The sequence below is a fragment of the Coptis chinensis genome, chromosome 9 (genome assembly GCF_015680905.1).
Source record: "Coptis chinensis isolate HL-2020 chromosome 9, ASM1568090v1, whole genome shotgun sequence".
NCBI lineage: Eukaryota > Viridiplantae > Streptophyta > Magnoliopsida > Ranunculales > Ranunculaceae > Coptis > Coptis chinensis.
Window position 1 is genome coordinate 69,831,176 of NC_141464.1, and position 24,472 is coordinate 69,855,647.

Sequence of the window (24,472 nt, forward strand, 5' to 3'; positions counted from 1 at the left end):
AACTAATGGGTCAAGCAATCGGTGATTTAATCGATTACATATATCAGATGTATATATTTGGTACTTTAAAAATATATAATATTATAATTATACAAAATATTTCTAAATAGTTCTCAAAATATCAAATTCTCATAATCACATCTAACTAACTCAATTTTAAAGTACAGAGATATCAAACACAACAATTAAGTTAAATATAATTAAGTTAAATATTTAAAGGAATAAAGAGAGAAAGAATTGAAGTGATAATAAATATTAGAGAGATGATACAATAATTTGTATATTTAACTTTCGTTAAGAAAGAGAAAATAAGTAAACTCTTAGTTTTGTGTGATGATTATGTTATATTATTATTAATACGGTTTAAAAATCCAATATGTTAATTTTACTTATTTTTTTTGGGTAGAGAACCGATATATATTTTTTTTCAGTTTAGCGAGAAATCGATTATCTCTCAACCGATTAATCGGTCAATTCAGTGATTAAATTGGGTCCGTGATAAAAGTTTAAAAATCGGTAAAAAATAATCAGTTTACAAATGATATGCGATTAATTGGCCAAGATAACCGATATTGATAGCATAGGTTCCAATAACATGTTGCGATATACTCTATTGTTCACATGTGAAGTTTATTTAGACAAGCTAAATCGCTTACACCAAAGTCATTTGTCGGGGTGCCCTAGGTAGGTATTCTAGGCAACCACCTAAGAACTCCCCTACCCAAATGGTTTTGTTGTGGCCATCTAAAACCAAGACTCGTCTCCTGTCTCTAAAACTGGAAAAAAAAAAATGTTTTGAAGATAGAGAATATGCGTCCAATGGTCTAAACCATACTATTCAATTGTACTCCACTTCATAATTGGCATGTGATTTGGTGGGGGACACAAACAACTGCACTCCATTTCAAATGGCGCCAAATGACATGTTATTTTTTTTTGCGACATTTGTGTTTTTCCATTTGACTCCAATTCATCTCGTGTAATATGCACTATGCATTCTTCAAAATCACTCTATATATAAAGAGTAAAATCCGGATGAGGAGTAAAATCCGTCGCTTTCCAATTCACTTTTGTGAGGATATGGAGCCATTGGACTCAGCCTTTGAAAAAAAGGCAACTTAAGCTAGCTCTACCGCATGGTCCAAGTGTTAGAAAAATGATTTGCTCAAATCCATTTGAGATATGAATGAGTAATTTGTCTCCCAAGTTATCCCATATTGAGATGAAATGGGTTTTTTCTTAAAACAGTACGTAATGTGAGAAAAACCTTTTAAAAAATGATGCATTTGTTCAAAACAGTGCATTATGCCGAAAAGGTGCGACCTTTCGAAATGTGCACTGGTTCGAAACAGTGCATCATGCCGAAAAGGTGTGACTTTTCGAAATAGGCACCGGTTCAAAAAGTGCTTTATGCGAAAATGGTGTGTCTTTTGAAACATGTGACTTTTCAAAAGAGTTGCTTACTTTTTCCCAAGAGTCACTGTGTTGTTTCGAAGAGGTACCACTCACCTATAAATAGTGGATGAATTTGGAGAGAAAAATACACCAGATCACACAGAGTTCTGATCTTTCTTTTCTCCCTCTGTTTTTAGTCATATATTATGTTGTGTTCAGCTGAGTTTATAGAATTGAAGTGCTAGCTTTCTATAGAAGGAAATCCGTTCTATCTTGGGAGACAGTTTCCCATCAACCTTCAAGCACCGTGAGGGGGAAAATCTGTCTTAAGGACATAGTGAATCTTCACTAGGCTCGGATTTAATAATTGGTAAATTAAGTTCATTAGTTGAACTAAAAAGGTTTGTTTGTTTGTTGATGTTAAAGGTTTGTTCATATCAATTTGATTTTCTTATTTACTTAACAATAAGTATATTTTTGGAATAAGTTTCCTACAAACTTAAGACATATTCATTTTTTTTTCGATTGCCTTATATTAATTTGGTTGAATTAATTTTGGACCATTTTCAAGTCATTCTTGGAATGGACTTCTTGAAAGCAAACAAGGTGGTGGTAATGCCACACTTGGGGGGGATTATGATCCAAGATTTCGAGAATCCTTCTTTCATTCCAGATGTTAGGCATGGCGGGTGCTAAAAGGGTTCTAAAATTATTTTATTATTTGTAAGATGTATGTGTTTTACTATTGCGCCAAAGAGTGCCAATAAAAAAGATTGCTTAAGATATTGTTTTGTAAGCATACTTGTAAGAAAAATTGAGGTCTTAGAAGTGTTTTCGACACTATATGAATGATATGTGACATTCTTTAACAAGACACCTCACTTGAAAAATATATATCTAACTGGTTTTCCAATTTATTGATTTTGTCATGAGAAATTGGAAAATGTGGGGGATTATGTATCTTCTTGAATTAATCAATTCAAAATTGGAAATTTGTTGAAGCATTACTCAAAAGACATCAAATGTGGTGTTTTACTCTAGGAGAGATGCATAAATTTCAAGGAAATCCTTATAGCAAACGTGCATAGCAAGGTCCACTATGACATCAGAATTCATAGCATTAGACGATGTTGGAGAAGAAGCTGAGTGGCTTCGAAATTTCTTGGAGGATATTCCAAACTGGACTAAACCTGTGGCAGCAGTGTGTATACACTGTGACAGCCAATCTGCTATTGGTAGAGAACAAAGTAGCATGTATAATGGGAAGTCTCGACACATACGTCGTAGACATAGCACCGTTAGACAATTGCTCTCAAATGGAGTTATCTCAATCGACTATGTAAGGTCAAAAGATAACATTGTAGATCCGCTTACAAAAGGTATAACAAGAGAGCAAGTAGAACGATTATCAAGGGGAATAGGCTTAAAGCCTTTAGAGATAATCAACCAAGAGTCCTCGTAATGGAAAAACCAACCTAGTTGACTGGAGATCCCAAGATTTAGGTTCAAAGGGCCAACGGAATTATGTCTGTGACTCAGTTAGCACTAGATATAAGATAGTGCATATCTGCCGCGAGAACCAGGATAAGTCAAGCTTTTAATGATTTACTATATCTTGGAAAGTTATGTTATCCAAGTGGAGTATTGCAAGATACTCTTTATAGAAATCACTTATGTTAGTGCGAAGTGGGGCCGCTTCTATGAGAATTTTAAAGGCAAATGTCTCAAAAGCACTATCTAAAACCAAGAAGTGTTCAAGGCCAAAATGAACACAAACGTGAGAACCAACAATATTCGAGAAGGTACTGCATGAAGATGATTGTCTAGGTTTATACAAACGGCTGACAGTTCAAGGACATTAATTGAAGTCTACTGATCGTCCAATTAAATCTGATCATCTTTCACTAAGGCAAGTTTAAGGCCTCCCATGCTACTTGACCTGATGCGGTATCTTTTCATTTGTAAAAGAACATAAATCCGATATTTATGATAGAAGAAGCCAAATTTTCATTCATGTGGGGGATTGTTAGAAAAATGATTTGCTCAAATCCATTTGAGATATGAATGAGTAATTTGTCTCCCAAGTTATCCCATATTGAGATTAAATGGGGTTTTTCTTGAAACAGTACGTAATGTGAGAAAAACCTTTTAAAAAATGATGCACTTGTTCGAAACAGTGCATTATGCCGAAAAGGTGCAACCTTTCGAAATGTCTTATTTGGGTCAAACAGTGCATCATGCCGAAAAGGTGTGACCTTTCGAAATAAGCACTGGTTCGAAATAGTGTTTTATGCCGAAATAGTGTGTCTTTTCGAAACATGTGACTTTTCAAAGAGTTGCTTACTTTTTCCCAAGAGTCATTGTGTTGTTTCGAAGATGCACCACTCACCTATAAATAGTGGATGAATTTGGAGAGAAAAATATACCAGATCACACAGAGTTCTGATATTTCTTTTCTCCCTCTGTTCTTAGTCAAATACTATGTTGTGTTCGCTGAGTTTATAGAATTGAATTGCTAACTTTTTATTGAAGGAAATTCGTTCTATCTTGGGAGACTGTTTCCCATCAACCTTCAAGCACCGTGAGGGGGAAAATCTGTCTTAAGGACATAGTGAATCTTCACTAGGCTCGGATTTAATAATTGGTAAATTAAGTTCATTAGTTGAACTAAAGGTTTGTTCATCATATATTTGTTATATCAATTTGATTTTCTTATTTACTTAACAATAAGTATATTTTTGGAATAAGTTTCCTAACACCAAGTTCCAACAATAGAATTTGGATCAAATGCACAAATTGTCTTTGTACCCAATGATATGGTATGGCTCATCTGGCCAGTTCGTATAACACCAAAAAGTGCTCGCAAGTAACAGTATTCACAAGCCAAAAGGATGGAGAAGAAATGTAAGATAAACTTATTTTTTTTTTATTGGGAAGCGAAAATTTTGTAACCGTTTCATTCGTCACCATTACTGATACAATAAAGAATGGGAAATTAAACTCACACCAAACACCAATAGTTCCAAATATAAAGGTAAATAAATTATTGATAAACATCTTACCTGCAGAAGGCATTGTTATGGCAATCCGTTCCATGCTGACATAGCACCTATATCTTATCGATCTTTATATGTGGATTTTAAGGCATTTTCTCATGAATGAAATGCAATACATAAGTGTTCTTAAATAAATCGATCGATCCCATAGTCCCTTCAAGAATGTCGAGCATACTTATTACATAGCCATTGATAGATGATACATGGCATTTCACATCAGGAAAAATTATAAACTAGTAGCACTCTCGTACATAATTTATAAGACATCTATCTCTCGCATAATAATGTTGAGGGTGCAACCGCGAAGTATGTTTTCGTTACAAATGGAGAGATTAGTGTAGTAAACTTCATACCTGCACCCTCGGAGTTTCATGCATTCTGTAGTACGTCGTTTCGGTACGAGATAATGTATACAAAGACGTATAAAAAGATTCCTAATCTAATGTCAAGTTAATTTCTTGTTTTAAGAGATCAAATTAATATGTCAGGACAGAGCAATTACAAAATGCACTTAATTACTTGTATATTCATTGATGAACATGAAATTAAAAAGTGAATTTTGTAGCTAAATGGCTTGAATTAAAACTAGGATAAGCTTCAAATTTTCAAACATTAACTGATTTTCTTACCATGGTCTTCAACAGGTATAACTGGTGCAGTCTTCAACGTAATTCAAATTCTAAAAATAGGAAAATACTGATGTCACATAAATAGGTAAAGACAAAAGTGGATGATAATCTCATCAAGGTGCATGTTAGCATGAGAGGCGCCATCCTCTACGTGCCTGCAACTGCAGCTCAACACGCCAAGTTTCATTATCTCAACTCAAAGTTTATAATGAATAATTGATATTTTCAAAATGCTACTATATATATATATATAAAATATAAAAAAGGAAGAAGGGGAAATATGTTATTTTGTTTTTTTCTTTAAATGAGATACAGAGGATATGATCTGCCCTTTCTTATAAATTGAGGAGCTTTGGTAAACCATTGTATGACCTTCTCATTGTTTTGAAAGAGTTTCTTTTGTCTAAATTTCTAGCCATGGCTGCATCTTACTCAGTACCTTCAATGGTGAGTAGTTTTATATTGTTTATAGTCTCTTTTTGTCTAGATTGAGTTACTAGAGATGGAGAAGATGTTTTAGTAAGTGTTAGGATATCGCATGAACTATTGATCGAAAGGAGTCTAGACGTACTCTGTGAGATTATATAGTACTTAACGGTGCATAAGTGCATAATATGCATGATTCTTAACCATGGATGATGGATCTAAGCCAAATTCCATATTTGCCTTTGTCAGTTGTCACTGGCTATTTATTCATTCATTGTAAAGCCATGGAATGTAGCACTTCTTTAGTTTTTTGTTTCAGTTCATGTCCAAGTAACTGAACTAAGGGGTCTGCATTGCTGTTTTTGGCACTTTGGGTCATTCATAAAAGTGGTTTTGAGACTCTGTAAGATTGGCTGCCTCATGCATGTTCATCATCAAATGGCAAAATATGATTTCGATATATGATTCCCAATTATGAAAAAATTACTCTAAAAATTTCCCTACTGGCTCATTTTGTTGTTTCTTGTATGACCCCTGCTTGACCCCTTCTTTCGGCTTGCATTTGGTTGCATCTTTTTCTGGGCCAAGTGGAATTTTACTTCTATCTCCTCTTAAATGAGAAAGGCCATTCATTGATCAAGTCCTGATCCAGCCCCTTGAAAACCTACCTAACACATGTAGGCACCTTCTTCATTTTCACTCTCTTATGAGTAAGGGTGGAATTCGAGCCGATTTTACTATGTTTAAGCTCGGCTCTTTTATTACACGAGCTTTAAATTGAGCTCGAGTTTGGCTCTTGGCTCATATAGTTAAACGATCGAGCTCGAGCCGAGCCCAAGTAGCTAGGTTATTTTACACTACAAAGATGCTATTTGAGCTAAACGAGCCGAGTTTTATCAAGCTCATTTGTTACACGAGCTTTAATTTGAGCTCGAGCTCGGCTCATATAGTTTAACGAGTAAGCTCGAACCGAGCCCGAGCTCAAATTCCACCCTTCTTCTGAGCAAACTCAGTAGTAAATGTTTTTTAGAATGTGAAGTTTGAGCTGATGGGTGACGCCTCTAATTTCCCTAACTATGGGCTGTGCATAAAAGGTCTCAAATACATTGGTTGTTTGGTAACTTTAGTGTGCTATATATACAGCAAGAGCCATGAGGCGTATCAAGCATTTGGGTGTAGACAGGCTTCATTGGCCCTATTTAGATTACTTATTTGTTTCATTTTTCTTCCCTCCCACCCAAAATAAATTTGTTTTTATTTTTACATGACCTGATTTTTTTGGAATTATACTTTTGATTTCTATTTTTTTTTTTTAATACACATAAATTGTTAATGGTGCTTTCCATGCTGATTACTTTCAAATGAATGGTCAATCACATGAATCATAGCAACGCAATTGATTGGATTGAAAAGGCAAACTGAATCGCAACAGTGTTATATTTGGTAGGAAAAAAAAATAGAATAGGTAAAACATTACAACGGGAATGGAGATGCAGGGGATCGAACCCTGTACCTCTCGCATGCAAAGCGAGCGCTCTACCATTTGAGCTACATCCCCTTTTGGTTCAATTTCAAAGATACACTTACTCAACAACATCTAGGAACTACTATTGTTCACACTTCAGCTAACTATTATAGACTTTATACAGAATATTTTTGTTTGATAAATAGTATCAGTAACAATATCTGTGTTAATGACTTCTGGAGTTGCATCCCAAGTTTTTGAGCCAATATCACTCCACAAACACCTTGGTTTAAGTCAAATTAAGTGTTAGTTAATATGGCAATTCATCCAATTAAGCAAATGTCTAACCATGCATTGTAGACTTAGCTCATTACGTAGTTGATCTTAGTTTATATTTATAATGGAGATGTTACTATGTCTCAACAGATAATGGAAGAGGAAGGCAGGTTTGAAGCAGAAGTTGCAGAGGTGCAGGCATGGTGGAACACTGAGCGATTCAGGCTAGCCCACCGTCCTTACAGCGCTAGAGACGTAGTCTCTCTCAGAGGAAACCTGAAGCAAGGCTATGGATCCAATGAGTTGGCTAAGAAGCTGTGGAGGACACTTAAGACCCACCAAGCCAATGGAACAGCCTCAAGAACCTTTGGTGCTCTCGACCCAGTTCAAGTCACCATGATGGCTAATCATTTGGACACCGTTTATGTCTCAGGCTGGCAATGTTCATCAACTCATACGTCCACTAACGAGCCAGGACCTGATCTTGCAGATTATCCTTATGACACTGTCCCAAACAAGGTTGAACACTTGTTCTTCGCTCAACAATATCATGACAGGAAGCAAAGAGAGGCTAGGATGAGCATGAGCAGGGAAGAAAGAGCAAGAACTCCTTACATCGACTACTTAAAGCCAATCATTGCTGATGGGGATACTGGTTTTGGTGGTGCAACAGCGACAGTTAAGCTCTGCAAGCTTTTCGTAGAAAGGGGAGCCGCTGGAGTCCATATTGAAGATCAATCTTCTGTAACAAAGAAATGTGGGCACATGTCTGGAAAGGTCCTGGTTTCTGTTAGTGAACACATTAATAGGCTTGTTGCTGCAAGGCTGCAGTTCGATATCATGGGGGTGGAAACAGTCCTAGTGGCTCGAACTGATGCTGTTGGAGCTACACTGATTCAGACCAATGTGGACACTAGAGACCATCAGTTCATATTGGGCGCAACCAATCCAAATCTTAAAGGGAAGGGCATAGCTACTCTTCTAGCTGAAGCAATGGAAGCTGGTAAGACAGGTGCTGAGCTTCAAGCTATTGAGGACCATTGGATATCAATGGCACAGTTGAAAACTTTCTCCAATTGTGTTGTTGATGCCATTAAGAAAATGAACCTTGGAGAGGACGAGAAGAGGAGGAGAATGAATGAATGGATGAACCACTCTGGGTATGACAAGTGTCTATCAAATGATCAATGCAGAGAAATAGCTGATAGGCTGGGGCTTACCAACTTGTTTTGGGACTGGGACTTGCCTAGAACTAGAGAAGGGCTGTATAGGTTCGAAGGATCTGTAATGGCAGCGGTAGTACGTGGATGGGCTTTTGCTCACCATGCTGATCTTATATGGATGGAAACTGCAAGTCCTGATATGGTGGAGTTAACCAACTTTTCTGAAGGGGTAAGGTCAAAGCGACCTGATACCATGTTGGCCTACAATCTGTCTCCATCATTCAATTGGGATGCGTCTGGGATGAATGATATGCAAATGATGGATTTCATTCCTCGAATTGCGAAGTTAGGCTTCTGTTGGCAGTTCATAACTGTGGCTGGATTCCATGCTGATGCACTGGTGATCGATACCTTTGCAAAGGATTACGCTCGGAGAGGGATGCTGGCTTATGTGGAAAGGATTCAGAGGGAGGAGAGGAACAACGGGGTTGCTACTCTGGCTCACCAACAGTGGGCAGGTGCCAACTATTATGATAGGGTGCTTAAAACTGTCCAGGGAGGCATCTCTTCTACTGCTTCCATGGGCAAAGGCAAGTTATTCCTCTTTTCAACATCTTATAATTTCACGTTATTATTCCACGCCTACAGAATCTATTGTTTGGAATTAATAAACAATCTTAATAAATTTTGTGAATATGGTTTGTCTCTTTGCAGGTGTGACTGAAGAGCAGTTCAAGGAAACATGGACTCGAAAAGGTACCATGGACGTAAGTGAAGGCAATATCGTGGTTGCTAAGGCAAGAATGTAGAAGTGCTGTACCTGTGATACAGCCATACAGGTCCAGGAACTAAATTTTCTTCATGCGGACCTTAGTAGTATAATAATTTATATAATAATTCTGTGGGATTGGGCTTATTATTATGGCATTTTTTGCCAGCAATTGATATTAGGACCCTTGAAGCTGTGTAAAGCTTCAATAGAAGTACATTGAAGCATTGTGCTCATGTTTTCCTTTTAGCACTTCAGCAGCAGTGTTTATTATATGTAAACCCAGTTTGATCAATGAAATGTTTGATCAATCAGTAGATTTTTCAATCAGAACTTCATATCCTTATTTTAAAAGCATATAATATTGAGCTTAGTTCAATCATAAAACTAATCAACAATAGAAATGCTGAAGTTATAGGGATCACTGAATATACTTAAATTTGAAGATTTGAATGTCAGATTCATTCAGATGGACTCCACTCTTTCGCGAACAAAATCAACAATTAAATGGTCAAAACACAAACAAATAAGGGTATGAATAGACAACTGAAAGTAGTGACACACATTTTCTTTCTTCATAATGATACAAATAGAATGAAACAATAGGAAGGACATCACCGTTGCTTTGCTCCACTATTCCCTTTGTTCCATGGTTTCAATATTGAGAGTACCACGATGATTGCTATGATAAGAAGGATAAAAATGGCGATCATCATGCATTTTCTGGACTTTTTCTGCAAGCTCTTTGCTGTTTTTAGGGCATCGTTTCCTGATTGCACGTGATCCACTGCGTTTGTCACCTATGAAACAAATGGCAACTTGAATTGGCAAAAGGTTCAACCTCTTAAATTTTAAGACAGAGTTTAATGGGAGAAAGGGAACTTGAAACTGGTTGGTATCACATAAATTACATTAGAATAAGTAGTTTTCATGGAGTTAGTTGGATTACTGATTGTGAAATTACTTGATGAAAAAGATATACACACCAACAGAGGTGGTATGGATGGATGCACAGTAGCACCAAACCTCAGACTATGAACACGGCTAAAAATAAGTTACTGGCTTTGAAGTGCAGTTGTTCCAAAGTGAACGCAATCAACCTCGTTATTCACATGTATTACAAAGACGCAAACCTGAATTTCAATATTGTCTAACAAATCTCCTTGAGCCTGAACTAGAACTGCCATATCAAGGAAAACCTGACAACAACAAAAAAAAACAAGTGAAATAATTAAGTGGTGGTCTGCTGAGAATCAAGGTCGTAGGTGGGAAATAATTAAACCTGATGCAAGTCAAGAAGCTTCTTTTCAATCTCCTTCACTGTGTCATGCCTTTCTTGAATTTCTTCTACGGTATCCAGCACCTGCAGTGAATGCACCACACTAGTAAGCACCAAGGAACCTGAGGAAATTCCATGAAGAGACAGAAGCCGCATTTAGAGTGATCATATCTTCTGTATCGCTTTATAGTAGCATACACATACTATATGATCACTGGTCAGCATTAGATGTTTGAAAAGAGACTTCAAATTCCATACAAGAAAATTCATATGTTTCTTGACCACCAAATTCATGTTTCATCCTTTAAAATGGAAACTTCAATTCACATCGAAACCATGGCTTAAACTTTTCACCATTATATGCACTTAAAATATTCTTTAGAGTTCAAAAATGGAGATCTTGTATACTTCTCGATGGACCAATTTGAAGTTCCATCCCCAAAACATGACAGAGATTATGGATACATAAGCAGCATAGTAAAAAATGAAGGTATACCTGTCCTCTGCCCATTTCTTGAATTGCTTTCTGAAAGATTTGTTCGCTGTTCCCAGTGTCTATCAGCTCATCGATTGTCTAATAATATGTTGACAGACATTAAACGTATAAAATGGGAATAATCCATGAAAGATAAGTAATGATGCATTGAAGCACCAGTCTCACCTCTTCATCTGGTCTGTTCCCTGTCACTGATCAAAAAAAGAACAAAGAAAAGTCAATAATTTCAACATTGAAATGCAAAAGAAGCTCTACGCTTCTTGGCCCTAACAAATGATAGATATGTTGTAGTATTGAAACCTGTAAAGACCCTTCTTTCAACAACCTCCCGGTACTCATCTTGAATATTTTTCCTTAGAATCTGAAACAGAGGTTTTATGGATGACAACAGTTGTACAAAAGGTATTAGCAAACACAAAAAATAATACCTGAAAATCAGTCATTCGCTCCTTCAACTTTTTCTTCAAGGAACTGAAGTTCACCGAAAAAATTATCAGCTTGAATCCCTGGATAGAAAATAATTCAATAATTCTCCGATAACTAAATTTGGAAATATAACTTACTTAGTTGTAGCTACCCTGGATCGATCACTTGCTGTTCCTTTCCCACAGCCAGGTTTCTGTCTATTGGCGGCATTCTTAAGAAAAACAAGGAGTAGTGAGTATCAGTGTAATGAAATAGATTAATGATCAACGAATGAGCATACTAGTCAAGCTTTTCTTTCTGATATAGAGAAGGAATATACATCTTTGTCTATTTCATCTAGTTTTGCTTTGATTTTACGTGCGATCTTTCCAACTTCATCAATGTCCTTTGCCATTCGCTGCTTAATTCCTGAAATGAATCTGACATGTCTTTAGAGATATTGCACACATATTCTAAAGCACATATATGGTTTTGCGTTGGAAATCTGGGACACTTACATAGCTTGGGCAAGGCACCAGACTGGCCATAAGGTGGGCTATAAACTCAATGAAGTAAGAAAAATTGGAAAAAACAAACTGATAAGAAGAAAGTAATCAAATATACCTCATGAGAACTAAGAAGTCGATTGATATATGGTTGCAATTTCATTTACAATTATGATTGACATGTCTCAGAGTATCATGGGTGCAGCTTGTGAAGGAAGTTATATAAGAAATTGGGAACTGCTAAAATGTTTGTACCCACAGAAAGAAAATGCCTCTAAAAAATTACACCAGACTAAATGCAAAATATTTCTTTGCTCTAAGCTCTTGTTAGTTTATGGTTGATGCTGCAATTTTTTTAGTAGTGTCACAAAATCAAAAGCATATAAGAAGTATGAAAAGCAAACCTTTCATAGTGGAGGCTTTTGTAACACTCTTGGTCTCCTCATTAGCATCCTGGACATAAGTTCACAGTATGAGTACTTAGGGGTGCATTGAGAAGTAGTAATTTTCCATTTACAGTAATGAAGTGTTGTGAGGTTGCTACAGTTAACTAGCCTACTAAGCTTGCATCTTTCAGTTTACTTCAAGTGTAATGCAAATGTATATTACTGGAAAAATATGGTAGCCAAAAAAAGATAGTTCTTTCTTGTTTAAATCAACATGAATTAGTTGATATCCAAAGTTCATTTATGTGCAAAGATAACTAGTGTGCAATGCTTAGGATCACCAATCCCAAAGTATGAAGCCAAGAAACAGAGAAGATAGTAGGAAAGCTCTTGTGATTATATCATCATAATTCAATGTTTCTGTCCAGATTCAGTACATAGTTTATCGAGAACTCCATTTCCAAAAGCCATGTCTAACGGAATTTTTAATGCACAATAACAGAACAATTTCTTTGTACCCTGCCAACTCTTAATAAAGGTACTATTTCTAACTGCATCACCAGAACATAAATGGACATTCTAATACCTGAAGTTTTTGGAGTAACTCGGTCAGCTTGTCCATCTGTTTCTCTAACTCTCGAACCTATACAATAGAATAGAAAAGCAGAATTCGTTGATCAGCAAGCGATATACATATGTATTCGCACGTGGTTGGTTAAACTTGTTTCTTTTAATCGATCCACTTCTGTTGTTTAAAATCCAAAATACATCAATTTAATTTCCACTTTGTATCTTCCACACTTCTGCACTAACATTTCATAGAAGTGCAAACATGTCAAGTATGATAAGGACAGCCTTCAAACTTAAATTGTAACATACAACCACAGAGCATCTTAAACAAAGGAATACCTGCTTAAAGAAAGGCTCCATTCCAGAATCTGAACTAATAGGCAATCCCATCTCTATGTTTTTCTCTTTTTTAGGCTTTTCTTTGTCCCCAAGTACGAACGAATCCTGTGGAATAATGTAACCAAGTAATCAGTGACCACATTCAAACATTATAGATTGCAGCATGGATCAATCTTTTATCTTGATCGAAGTCTATCACATTTGTACGCTATGGATGGACGATCAAGATATTCTATAAGTCTAGAAAGACGTCCACCACTGTGTGCAAGCATTCCAGTTCATAATATACTTACATGTTTTTTTTTTTCATCTCACAAGTTACCACAAAAGTACTATAAAACATAATCAAAGACTACATGCTAGCATACATGAAAGCATGGGTTCTCCAACAAAGTATGGCATTTCATGCATGGAGTAATAAAGATTTGTAAAGACACTGACCGTGAGGAGATCATTCATCTTGATTGTATGAGAGGCAGAGAGAGATGAGTTTTCAAAGGAAGGTGAGCGTGAAGGCTGATATTGGAGTAGTAGTTCGAGGATTAGTTAAAGTTAGGCCGGCAAGGAGCAACAGTGAAGGACTAAACGACGAGTAACAGCTACCCACTATATAATATTTAGCGTTAAAAGTTAAAACCATTAAACATTGTTGTAATCCCTCCTCATGAACAACTCCATTGTGAGTTGACAAAAACTCAAAAATTGCCTATTTTACAAGGCCTAGTCATTTCAACGGAACTTATTTTACAAATTCTAATTTGTTTGGGCTGAAAAGATGGGCTTGTATGATAGCCTTGGTGATGTCTATCAAGTATCAACCAAAGCAGAGAAGAGTTGAGACACCGAATTACTCTGAATATTAGAAACTTGAATCTTCAATGAATATGCGCCTTCTTACCCTTTAGAAGAATCTGGCAACATTTGTGCTAGAGCTTGGTAAATTTGGTTGCGGGAGAGGTTAATGCAAGTCTCGGCAATGTAATAGACTAATAGTCTGACATTTTTCTTTAGAGTGGCTACTCTTTTTTCCAGTTGTTTTTTCTACTGATTTGCAAGTTAGGCTGCCAAAGGGATGTATACTTTTGCCTAGCTCTTTGTTTCTATAAAGATAACAAATTAAATTGACATTTGCTATCGTACTTAAATGTTACTTTCAGAGTTTCTTGTTCACTTAAATTATGGAAATCTGTTCTTCAAAATTAGTAGATGTTCTGAATGAAAGTAGGGGATCAACTGGATCCTGTTAGAGTACTTGTATGACACGCTCGAGCATCTATAATGTAACCCTCCTGTCCATTGTTGTGCACAATGTAAGCATCTCTAAGCAAGCCCCATCTTTATTGGCGTGTGACTCCCTATAATCCTTGCATAATTGCTGTCAGAGTTAAAATGGGCCAATACAACAAAACAGAAGCATTATCTGCAAATGAAGAGCAGCGGAACTCTCTTTTTCCCATGATTCTTTAAGCATTATAGCTATACACTCCTGTAATGATCTGTAATTGTACACATGCTGTAACATTCAACTTTAACTCATACAACAAATTCGAAGATGAATAATTATACACCATCCTGCCAATCAGATAAAGTAAAAACCTCTTCTTCAAACATTTTGAGCACACTTGGGAGCTAAATACCTTAAACCAAGGCCCAAAATATCGATATCGATGAATATATCGGTGTACCCAAAAACCAATATATATCGGATATATCCATTTTTTTGGTGACCAGTCAAAACTATTTAAAATATCGGATATATATTGGAAATATCAAATTTATATTAAAAAATGGTAAAAAAATCAACTGATATATATCATAAATATCAGATATATATATCGAAAAAGAGTTCTATAATTCGATATATATCGAGGAAAAAAAAAAAGTTCTATATTCAGTAGATATATCAAAAATATCGATGTCGGTGTACCAAAATACCAATATATATCAGCGATATTTTGGTCCTTGCCTTAAACACAGTTCTTGAGTGGGAGCTTAAAAGAAGACCCTACTAAAAATCTTACTTCAAATAATGCGGGGATGCAACAACTCCAAAGAGCAGTAAACTTTAAGAAGTTTTGTTGAATTCGGCTATCATCCAACTAGAGTTTCAGGGGAACATCAAAATCATTGTTGCTACTACCAGCTCCCAGTACGTTAAGAATAACCTCGCTCACCTCTGACATAGCCCCACTTGTATGTTGGTGAAAGCACTACTAACAATATACTTACATCTTTTGTATTCTTGTCCATAATAAAGAAAAAAAAAATCTATATATCTTCATTATTGTCGAACTTTACCTCACTCCTCCGTCTCCTAATATATCTATTGGTAACTCTACCTTCCTTTAGCAAATAAACAAAACCAGTGATTTGGGTTTTTTCAGGCGTTGGATTTGGGTTTTTTCAGGTGTTGCTTGCATCTCTGGCGAGCTATTAGTTACGCTCCCTTGCTCTCTGTTTGTGTCATCACTATGATGCTGGTGACCCTCTCTCTCACCACAGTACACCATTACTTTTAGTAATGCCATGAGTGATTAATATCTCCTTTTTTATCAATAAAATTCAATTATTAAAAAAATAAAAAACACTCGAGCTACGACCAGGATTACATGAAAGAAAAAAAAAAGGTCCTATGACTCCTATCTAACACCGGCCATACACCTTGAAAGAATACCTAACTTTTGAGGACACTATTAAACGAACTTCTAGAGGCTATATGACTTGAAAGAGCAATAATAATTGTTTCCTTCAAAAATTCATCCTGAGGACACATAATTGAAGCGCTCAAGAAAACACTTGAGCTATGACCAGGATTACTCTATATCATGTCTTGGACCAGAACTGGACAGGACGTGAATTGCGTCTGACTGACACATTTGTCAAATTCAAGAGCAACCTAATAGACTAAAAACCAAATAACTTCAAACGAACACTGGATGTGAGCTAATAATAGCTCTTATAGTGTGAAGTCGTCAACCTAGTCCAGCGAAGAGTGGAGACAACATGATACTGAAATGGAAGGCAACAGCCAAATTACCACTCCAACAATGATAAATCATCTTTTAAACATTCACTAACGTTGGATGATTATTAGAATTGTCAGTATCAGAAATTTATTATTATCAAGATCAAGATCCACAGAAAAACCCTTCAAACTACCAAGGTGGAGACAACAGATAATTAGATGCTAGACTTTAGAATGAAAAACAATAAAATTAGAACCCTAGAGGTACAGATTCTAGATTTTGATCTTATCTAACATTCATAATAGCATACTTTACGCGCCCCAAACTGAGCTTGAACTCTTTCAATGAAAATAGTCTCATTTCACATATCACATTTTTTTTTATAACAAAAGTGGCCGGCATATTATCAATGGTAAGGGCACAACTCAAATCATCCAAAAAAAAAAAAATAAATAAAAAACAAATGCAAGATAAAACCTCAAGAGGGAGGCCACACTGTCATATCACCTTGGTTCGAGAATTACTGAACAGGTAAGATAACCCAACAACTTGTATAATATGTCTAACACATGCAAAGCATTGCATAGTATTAATCCTAGGTCCTGGACAAACCAACCTTTGGGAGGGACGTGGATAGCAAACCTTTAATGGGAAAACACAGATCAACACCTTATATGAACACAAATAAAAAACAAGTAATTTGAAGTTAGTACCTTCTTCCTAGTTTCCTTAATGGTTCTCACTCACTATCCAAAAGAAACTCACTTCTTTCATTTATAGTTTCTAGGGCACCTTCTCCTATGGTAAAGTGTGATTCAATTGTTCAATCCATTATAGTGCACTTTTTCTATAATCACTATGTATTATTGTTAGTCAGAGTTCAAATGCATTTTATCCAAAATTAATCTACCAGCTTAAATCATACGATCAATTTTAATAATGTCTCAAACCAACAGCTCAACACGCATACTTACTTTGAAACTTCAACAATTATAGAACATTTCAGAAACTAAGGCATATTAAACAACAGAAAATCAAACATCCATATACGAAAACAGCAAGCAACACTCTAAATTATGGAGTCAACAGAGTTGAAGCTGAATTTGATTACATTTCACATTTAAGACAAAGTAAGCATAACATAATTGAATTCACCAATGGTACACATCATAATTCCTACTAGTTCAAATTACTCGGAAACCAAAATGTGTACCTTCTTAACAACAAAACCTCGCAGCAACCCAAACTGATCATTACTACCAACTCGAAGGCCAGTATCCATGAATGCTGTACCCAGTCTTCCAATTATCCAAATAAACAACCTTCTTCACAGCCCAAAACGAAACAAACAGCGCAAACGCCATAAACCCCCTCTGCACCATCTTATTCCTCACCCTAACCAGAACATGTGAAACAAAAGCCAATAACAACCCAACAACCGTATACAAAAACCCAACCGTAAAACCCTCAGCTCCTAACTGCATTCCATTCCCTTGATAAAAGAAAACCAACTTGGTAGGATCATTTCTATCCGCTATAAACATGGGCATTTTCCTAATAATATTATGCATTGCACCCGAAACACTAAAAAAGTAAACAAAAACCGATAAACACAACCACAATATCCTATCATGAAAAATAGTATTCCCCTCCATAATCCTCTTAATAAAAAACGGTGTGGATAACAAAACCCCAATCACAATAACACCTATTTGTTTACTAGACATAAACGGAGGTCGTTGGACCGGTCCAACGGTTAAACCCGTCTTGGATTGAACAAACTCCGACATAGATTCCGCCATACGAGCGAAATCACCTTGATCCATAGCTTCAGAATCTTTAAGATTCCTCACCCGTGGACCAACATGTCTAATATGAGGCAATGCATTAACACCAAACAATGCAAAACTATTTTGTGACTCTTTAAACTCAATATCACAAAAAAACAACTTAGTTTCATCAGGGGTATTTTTGTTATTAATTGAAAATGCAGTGGCAACTAATTCGTATTCAAAACGTAAGTCTTTTAAGTGGAGTTCCGTTTTGTCGTGTAGTTGAGTTGCGTCGAAGAAAATAAGGAGTGAGTAGGATCGGGATTTGGTTTGGGTGGAGGTTAGGAAACGGGATAAGGAAATATCGTTGAGATGAATTATTCCGGATTTGGATTGGGATTTTAAGTGGAGGAGTTCCTGGACTAAGTCTGAATCTGATTCGGTGGATTTTATTGGGATTAGTGTCAGGGAGGAGAGTAGGATTATTAGGAGGAGGTGGATTGAGATTGACATTTTTTTTCTTTTTTGTTCAGGGATTTTGAGTTGGGAATGAGGGGAGGTTTGTGGAGTTTGATTTGCGACAAGACTTGTTGTTTGTGGGCTTGGACCTAAACTGATCCATAGAGCAAAAGCCCAATACTATCTGGAGAGTACGAGACACGTCACTATAATCGCTGGTGAGTAATATTTTACCAATTATCATATATTAGTTTGATTTGGTTTTTTTATTTTCATTTTGCATTGTATAGTTTTTCAACATTGTATAGAGGAGATAAATTTAAAAGGTGAGAATTTAGTGGATTGCATACTTGGGTGCATTCCGCTATTTGCACACACTAATCCTTGCTGATTGCCAGAGTATTACTAGCTCTGCACTTTGGCCTCTTACTGGTACGTGTCTTTCGGATTTTTAAAACACTGTTGATTATAAAGGTACCAAGATGTTGAGATTTTCTGTTTTCTTGATCACAGGGATGAATAATTTTGAAAGAGTTGGACCTTTCTAGATGCATGAAGGTAACTGATGCTGGTGTTTTGCATTTGAAAATGGGAGTTTTAATTACCCATTGCCAATGTCACGTGGGTTATTTTTTTTACTTTTTCAAACTTTTTCAATTTGGTGCCACCGCGTGGGTTTGATATTTGCCTCCACATGCACCTAGAGTTGGTCAATATTTGAGGATATTTTCTTCAAATTTCGGCCTCAAACATGCAGTGATACTACCACCACCTAGAGATACTCTTAGAAGTTATAATAATTGAGTTCATTATTGAAGGTTCTATTTGCAGAAATGGAATGAATGGTTCATAATAATACATGATAATCTCTACTAGTAGTTTAACCTATAATGATCGTGGCCCCTTAAATTCATCCGGATATTTTTCTTACGCATAATGCCCCTGGATGAATAATAAAATCAGATGCCTAGATTTTATTAATGAGGACTACTTTGTCTTTTTATGCCTTTATAAATTTCAATACTAATATTGTCCTTAAATAAAAATTTTGCTTAACACCTTTGAATAGGAGCAATCAGTCTTTTCCTGTGGCAGTATATTAAAAACCCAAATCCACGTCATTCTCAATTGTACGCCTTACTATAAATGACATTTAATTAGCAATAATTGGGTTATTTAATAAGATGTTAAGAAAATGAAAAGTCTAATGAGAGAATAGGAAGCGATTCTTTTCCCTTCTCTCCCCCTAATATGTGTTTTGGTTTATATTGAATTTTGTAGAAAATCAAAGCTTTTAATCTGTTGCAATCTCTGCATTAGGTATGTCTTTATTTATAGTTTTATACTATGCCTTCACAAATATATTTATTTATTTATTTTTCCATTTTGCATAATTATTTTCACAAATGGTATCGGGTGCATAGTTCATTTGATTATCTTTTAATATGCATACATAAATTGTTCACTCGACATTACAACGTTTTACATTTTTAGTTTCCTGTACTTATATACACTCAACATTACATTTTTATATACTGTTTTTCATTGAGTTTTTTGATTTGCAGATTGAAGAGCGGATTTGTATATTATGCATTGAAGAGAAAGGAGATGACAGAGTACACATATATTTTGTTTTAGTTGTCAGGTTCTACTAGACAAAGCTACACGTCTGAAAAAATTGTAGCCATTATCAAGGTATGACATAATTTGATTCTTATATCATTATTATTTTTTTTCTTTGTTCGTTTAGTTTAGTTTTTTATTCAAACTAAATACTTCTAATTTTTAACATGTTTGCATAAGACTTCAGAACATCTAATTTCCGGGTATCGTTTCTTCATTTTCTCTCATTGTACAGTCTGATTGCTTTTCATTTCTGTCTAGATACTACTGCAAGATAAATATTGTTTTGTTTTGGGTGCGAGTTTACCCAAATATATAACATTACACTGATTATGAACTATATATGTTTGTAGACAATTTATAGTGGTGAGAGCAACTCAATAATACTTTAAATGTACTAGGTAGGGCTCTAGCCTTCTCTAAGTATTTGCCTCTAAAGAATTACATCTTGAATTGTGTCTCTTTGTCTATAATTAATATATGCAATGTTTTTTTTTTCTTTTTGCCAGTTCTCAATGCAAGCTTTAGAGTTTTGAAAGTTTGATTTCTTAAACCTTTTCTCCTCTTGTTTTATCTTAAGATATAGAGTGGAGAGTCAATGAAACAGCCTCTTGTTTTGATTCTTGAAGACATAAACAATTTGCTCTTGTGTGGATGTGAAGAACCACCTAAATTTGTGGCATATTTACTTCCTTATTTTTGTTTGCTTGCTATGGGTGATGATAAATTGGGTTTGCTTGTTTGAGTTTTTTGATAACTACCAAAGCTTGCAATTTCCTTGGTGTGAGCTGTTGAAATCTAAAATGGGTTTTTTCTAGTGAAAAAAATTCCTGACTTTTTGTAAAATTTTAAGATATAGATTCTATTGTCTTAAGATCAATTTGTCTTGAAGATTTGTGGTTTTCTTTTTTTGAGATTTGGGTTTGGGTTTTGCTTGAACTTTGTTGTATCTAAAAATGGTGACTTTTTGTTTTTGGATTCTTTCTTACTGCGTGAGATTTGAACTTCATGTGTTTTTGTTGGTTTCTTAGTGTTTCGCATTGGAAGTTAACGGTGAGTTGTGTTGTCCACTCATTTTACCACCTTACCAAATTGTTGTAGACATTGGGGGTGTGTTTAAATTGAGGAATTGGCGGTTTTATCATTCACAATTGGAGAAGCAAAAAAATAAAAAAAATAAAATCGCTTTCGAGTTTGGCCGTGGCTTCAAAGCGTAGTCTCTAGGAACTCAAGGTTAGTTCCTCATAAAGATCTTCCCACTTTATGCAAACACTGATATTGTTTAGTCCTTTGTAGCAATGTATGCGGTTTGAAGTGTGTTTATTCGAAAAAGTCATGTCAACATCTTGGATCTGCTGGATTTATATGATTGGAGACGTTGGAGTCTAGTTAAGGCCTTTAGGATAACCTATGAATATAATGCAAACTAAGGTACAAGGTACTATCACTTACGTTTAGGTAATAGTCTTACCATTTGCGTTTCCCCATTGACATGCAAAGTTAGGTGGTTAGTGCGATACCTTTAGACGACTACAAGTTTCAAGATTTTGTGTTTAATTGTAATTACTTAATGATTTAACTTTATATGTCTGTATCTTGGAGTTGTAACTCTTACCTTTGTACCTTGCTAAGGAAGCAAGAGGTGGGACAAAATAGGATAAGCGGGCTAAGGGGTGCTAATCTCTTAGCGCCTAGGGATCTGCCTATATACCCCATCTCATGGATAATTGATAAGGTGATACTTAACAAAAAAAACTTGAATTTTGTCTTTATATACACCAAGACTGGGACCGGTTTTGTAGCAACTTATTTGGAAGGAATCTTTGTCTCATTCTCAATTTGGGCAGTTTTTTGTACTTGAATGCATAGGAGTAAGAGAGGAGATGTATCACTGGAGGATTCGTGTTTTCTGAGGATAAATCGGCTGGAAAATGCTTAATTCATGATGAAATCAGTGTAAGATCAAGTGTTCTTCAAGGGGAAGGGAAAAAATAAGCGATGGATGTGATGATGGTATGGCCAATCTGCTCGATTGTGGATTGAAATACGTGTATGGATTTCAAGCTCACACTTCATCTATTCTCTTCACCCAGCAACTCAAGGTATTCAATCTATAACTTTTCAATTTTTTAATAAATAGCTATAATATCCAGATTTCCTTAATAACAAATTGGCTTGGTGCGGTGTTGTTTATGTTACCAACCTTGGTAAATTGTGTATTGTTACTATTACCCTCATGGTTCCATAACTTTCTAAAACTATACACTCCTTCCATGCCGATTGCAATTTGATCAACAACTAGCATTTTTTGTCACTTAAGGTTGTTAAACTTGATGCAATAATTACCAGTAAATACACACCGACTAAGGAGTTATATACATACATTTGACTAGAATTAGATTTAGTAGTACAATTTTCAGAAAATTTGCCTTATAGATTATACAAGGGGACCTCTTATCTAACTTTTTATGTGCCAACGTAGTGCCGTAGGGCCATTTTGAAGGGTTCCAAAATTGGTCGGAATACTGTGCTCATTTCCCCAGTTTACTTTGCCGATAACACTATACATTTCTAGGGATTGGTAGGTGTTGACCAATTTAGGTGGTGGGGTAGGAACTAGGAAATATCGAGACTTTGCATTATGTGCTTGAATGTGACTTCCAGTCATTTCCTTTCCAAATATCTTGGTCTTCTTCTAAAGCTATTTAGATCCTGTGGCGGGGAGGCTTGGGAGGAAGTTAGAGTGGTTGGGAGGCAAAGGGGGTATTTCGAATATTCAACTTTTTGCCATATGATTGTACTGAAGTGCCGTAAGATTCTTTTTGTCGAGATATGACTCCTCTCCTGCTCTTCAATTTATTTTGCAGCATGAGACGAGTTTTATGAAGTGTCAGAGGTTATTACTTATATTGGACAACAGTATCTAAAACGAATCCACTATTAGGCAATGAGCACAATGTCAAGGAGTTTTAATCCTTTACTAATTAGGTGGCCTTATAAACAGTTTGTGATCGTTTTCAAAGAATATCAAATTTTCATTATTAAAATTGCTAAGAATTCCCGAAGTGTAATGATGGACATTAGAGATATACACTGCATTTTGGACTGTACAAACGCTGTTTATGAACTAATTTTGACCCCTTTTGTCGCCAAGTACTGTCTCAACGAGTGAAAAATGGAATTCTGTTGTACCATCTCTGCTTTTATCCATAATTGCTATATTGACCTCTTCTACTTTCAGTTGAGTGATTGCTCAGAGTTTTACATGCTATTAGCAGGTAGTAATGCATTTTTTATGCAGTGAAACATTTGCTGATGCTCTTCAAAGAGTTGGGGCTCAGGTTGAATTGATTTTGTACAAAGGAAAAATACACAGATTTGTTTCTTCAGGTAAAAGGTCAATATGAAAGGCTCATTCTTCATTTTGCTTAGTTGCAAGTTAGTTGTGAGCAATGCATTCTCACATTTTTGGACCTGTTTGTCCAGATATAAAAGCAGTATGCTTAGATATGAAAATACATACTACGATTTAGGTTATAGTCTTATAAGTAGAAATTAGTAGAAAATGAGGATCCATGTTAGAGGCTCTACTAATTGGATTTAAGGCATGGACCGTGGTGATGATGACATATATCTGCAGTCCTGCTGATCAGCCAGGGGCACTTGCTAGCATGAATGTGTAGTACTTCATAACATGCTTTGTTATTTGGATACACACGTAACAGAATTTTGCTATTGCAGGATCCGTTGAGAGGTGGAAAAGACGAGCTGCTCGAGGACTTGCTTTCTATCATTCACGCTGGTGACACAGAAGCTCCTGCCAAGAATTCCTTTGATAGAATAAATGCTGCTTTATTACTAGGCTGTCCATGGAAATGCCATGGTGGGGCAACCTTTATTATAGAAAACGCTCTCACCGTCTCACAAGTCACAACAACCTTAACCCGTGTGCAGTTTGTATTCTGGTTAAATCCTTCTGGTGGTCTTTCTTATTTTGAAGGCAACTTTGGTGTCTGTACAAGGAAATCCTGATCTGGTTTGTCTCAAATTATTGTGAACTTCCAATTTGTGATAGGTCAAAATGCTGCTTACTTTGAGGTCCTGGAAGTGCAATGGTGGGGCAACCATTATAGTTGAAAACCTTGACACCCTCACGACAAGCCTAGCCGCGTGCAACTTTTACTTGGTTAGATCCTTCGGTGGTCTTTCATATTTTGAAGGCAAAATTGGTGGGTTTACAAGGTATATTGAGCAGTCATTTGAGGAGCTTGATGTTTCTTAGTTAAGCCGTACCACTAATTTTCAAGCTAAGAAAGTTTTAATGTATACTATGCCTGTACCTGAACTTTCTTTATAGGATTGTGTTTCCCTTTACCTGAACTTCTGCAAATAAGATGAATATACATCTTTATGGAGTTCAAATTATACATCTTCGATGAACCTTTATGTTTCTTACAATTTGAATAAATGGTGTTAGTTAACTTGCAAAATT

General features: G+C 35.9%; 3 protein-coding genes, 1 long non-coding RNA gene and 1 other non-coding gene across 13 annotated transcripts; 2 read left to right on the forward strand and 3 right to left on the reverse strand.

Annotated features, from left to right (window-relative positions):
- Positions 1-5,377: 5,377 nt before the first annotated feature.
- Positions 5,378-9,479, forward strand: ICL (isocitrate lyase). Of its 2 annotated transcripts, none has more exons than XM_086583655.1 (3): positions 5,378-5,527; positions 7,398-9,000; positions 9,125-9,479. In XM_086583655.1, exons 1-3 carry the CDS (start codon positions 5,498-5,500, stop codon positions 9,217-9,219), a joined length of 1,728 nt encoding a protein of 575 aa, XP_086439781.1. In that variant the 5' UTR covers positions 5,378-5,497; the 3' UTR covers positions 9,220-9,479. The 2 variants fall into 2 exon arrangements, with proteins under 2 accessions (XP_086439781.1, XP_086439782.1); XM_086583656.1 differs by lacking the exon at positions 5,378-5,527 and adding an exon at positions 7,169-7,276.
- On the reverse strand, positions 6,992-7,064 carry TRNAA-UGC (transfer RNA alanine (anticodon UGC)). The gene has a single exon. It is a non-coding gene; the product is annotated as a tRNA-Ala (tRNA).
- Positions 9,480-9,618: 139 nt separating the features above from the next.
- On the reverse strand, positions 9,619-14,014 carry LOC147477690 (syntaxin-132-like). Its single transcript, XM_086583657.1, has 13 exons — positions 13,602-14,014; positions 13,161-13,265; positions 12,838-12,894; positions 12,270-12,318; positions 11,700-11,788; positions 11,518-11,591; positions 11,383-11,425; positions 11,255-11,315; positions 11,120-11,145; positions 10,955-11,032; positions 10,462-10,542; positions 10,313-10,378; positions 9,619-9,979 (listed from the first exon to the last, which is right to left on the reverse strand). Exons 1-13 carry the CDS (start codon positions 13,617-13,619, stop codon positions 9,794-9,796), a joined length of 933 nt encoding a protein of 310 aa, XP_086439783.1. The 5' UTR covers positions 13,620-14,014; the 3' UTR covers positions 9,619-9,793.
- A 3,159-nt stretch (positions 14,015-17,173) lies between these two features.
- LOC147477691 (putative dolichyl-diphosphooligosaccharide--protein glycosyltransferase subunit 3B) lies at positions 17,174-18,498 on the reverse strand. The gene has a single exon (XM_086583660.1). The coding sequence runs from the start codon at positions 18,409-18,411 to the stop codon at positions 17,383-17,385; it is 1,029 nt and encodes a 342-aa protein (XP_086439786.1). The 5' UTR covers positions 18,412-18,498; the 3' UTR covers positions 17,174-17,382.
- A 95-nt stretch (positions 18,499-18,593) lies between these two features.
- On the forward strand, positions 18,594-24,470 carry LOC147477692 (uncharacterized). Of its 8 annotated transcripts, XR_015208494.1 has the most exons (8): positions 18,594-18,789; positions 18,871-18,978; positions 19,639-19,677; positions 19,923-20,052; positions 21,613-21,715; positions 21,828-22,082; positions 23,282-23,370; positions 23,722-24,470. It is a non-coding gene; the product is annotated as an uncharacterized LOC147477692 (long non-coding RNA). The 8 variants fall into 8 exon arrangements; XR_015208493.1 differs by lacking the exon at positions 19,639-19,677 and having other exon boundaries at positions 18,598-18,789; positions 18,871-18,915; positions 21,850-22,082; XR_015208492.1 differs by lacking the exon at positions 21,613-21,715 and having other exon boundaries at positions 18,599-18,789; positions 21,850-22,082.
- Positions 24,471-24,472: the final 2 nt, after the last annotated feature.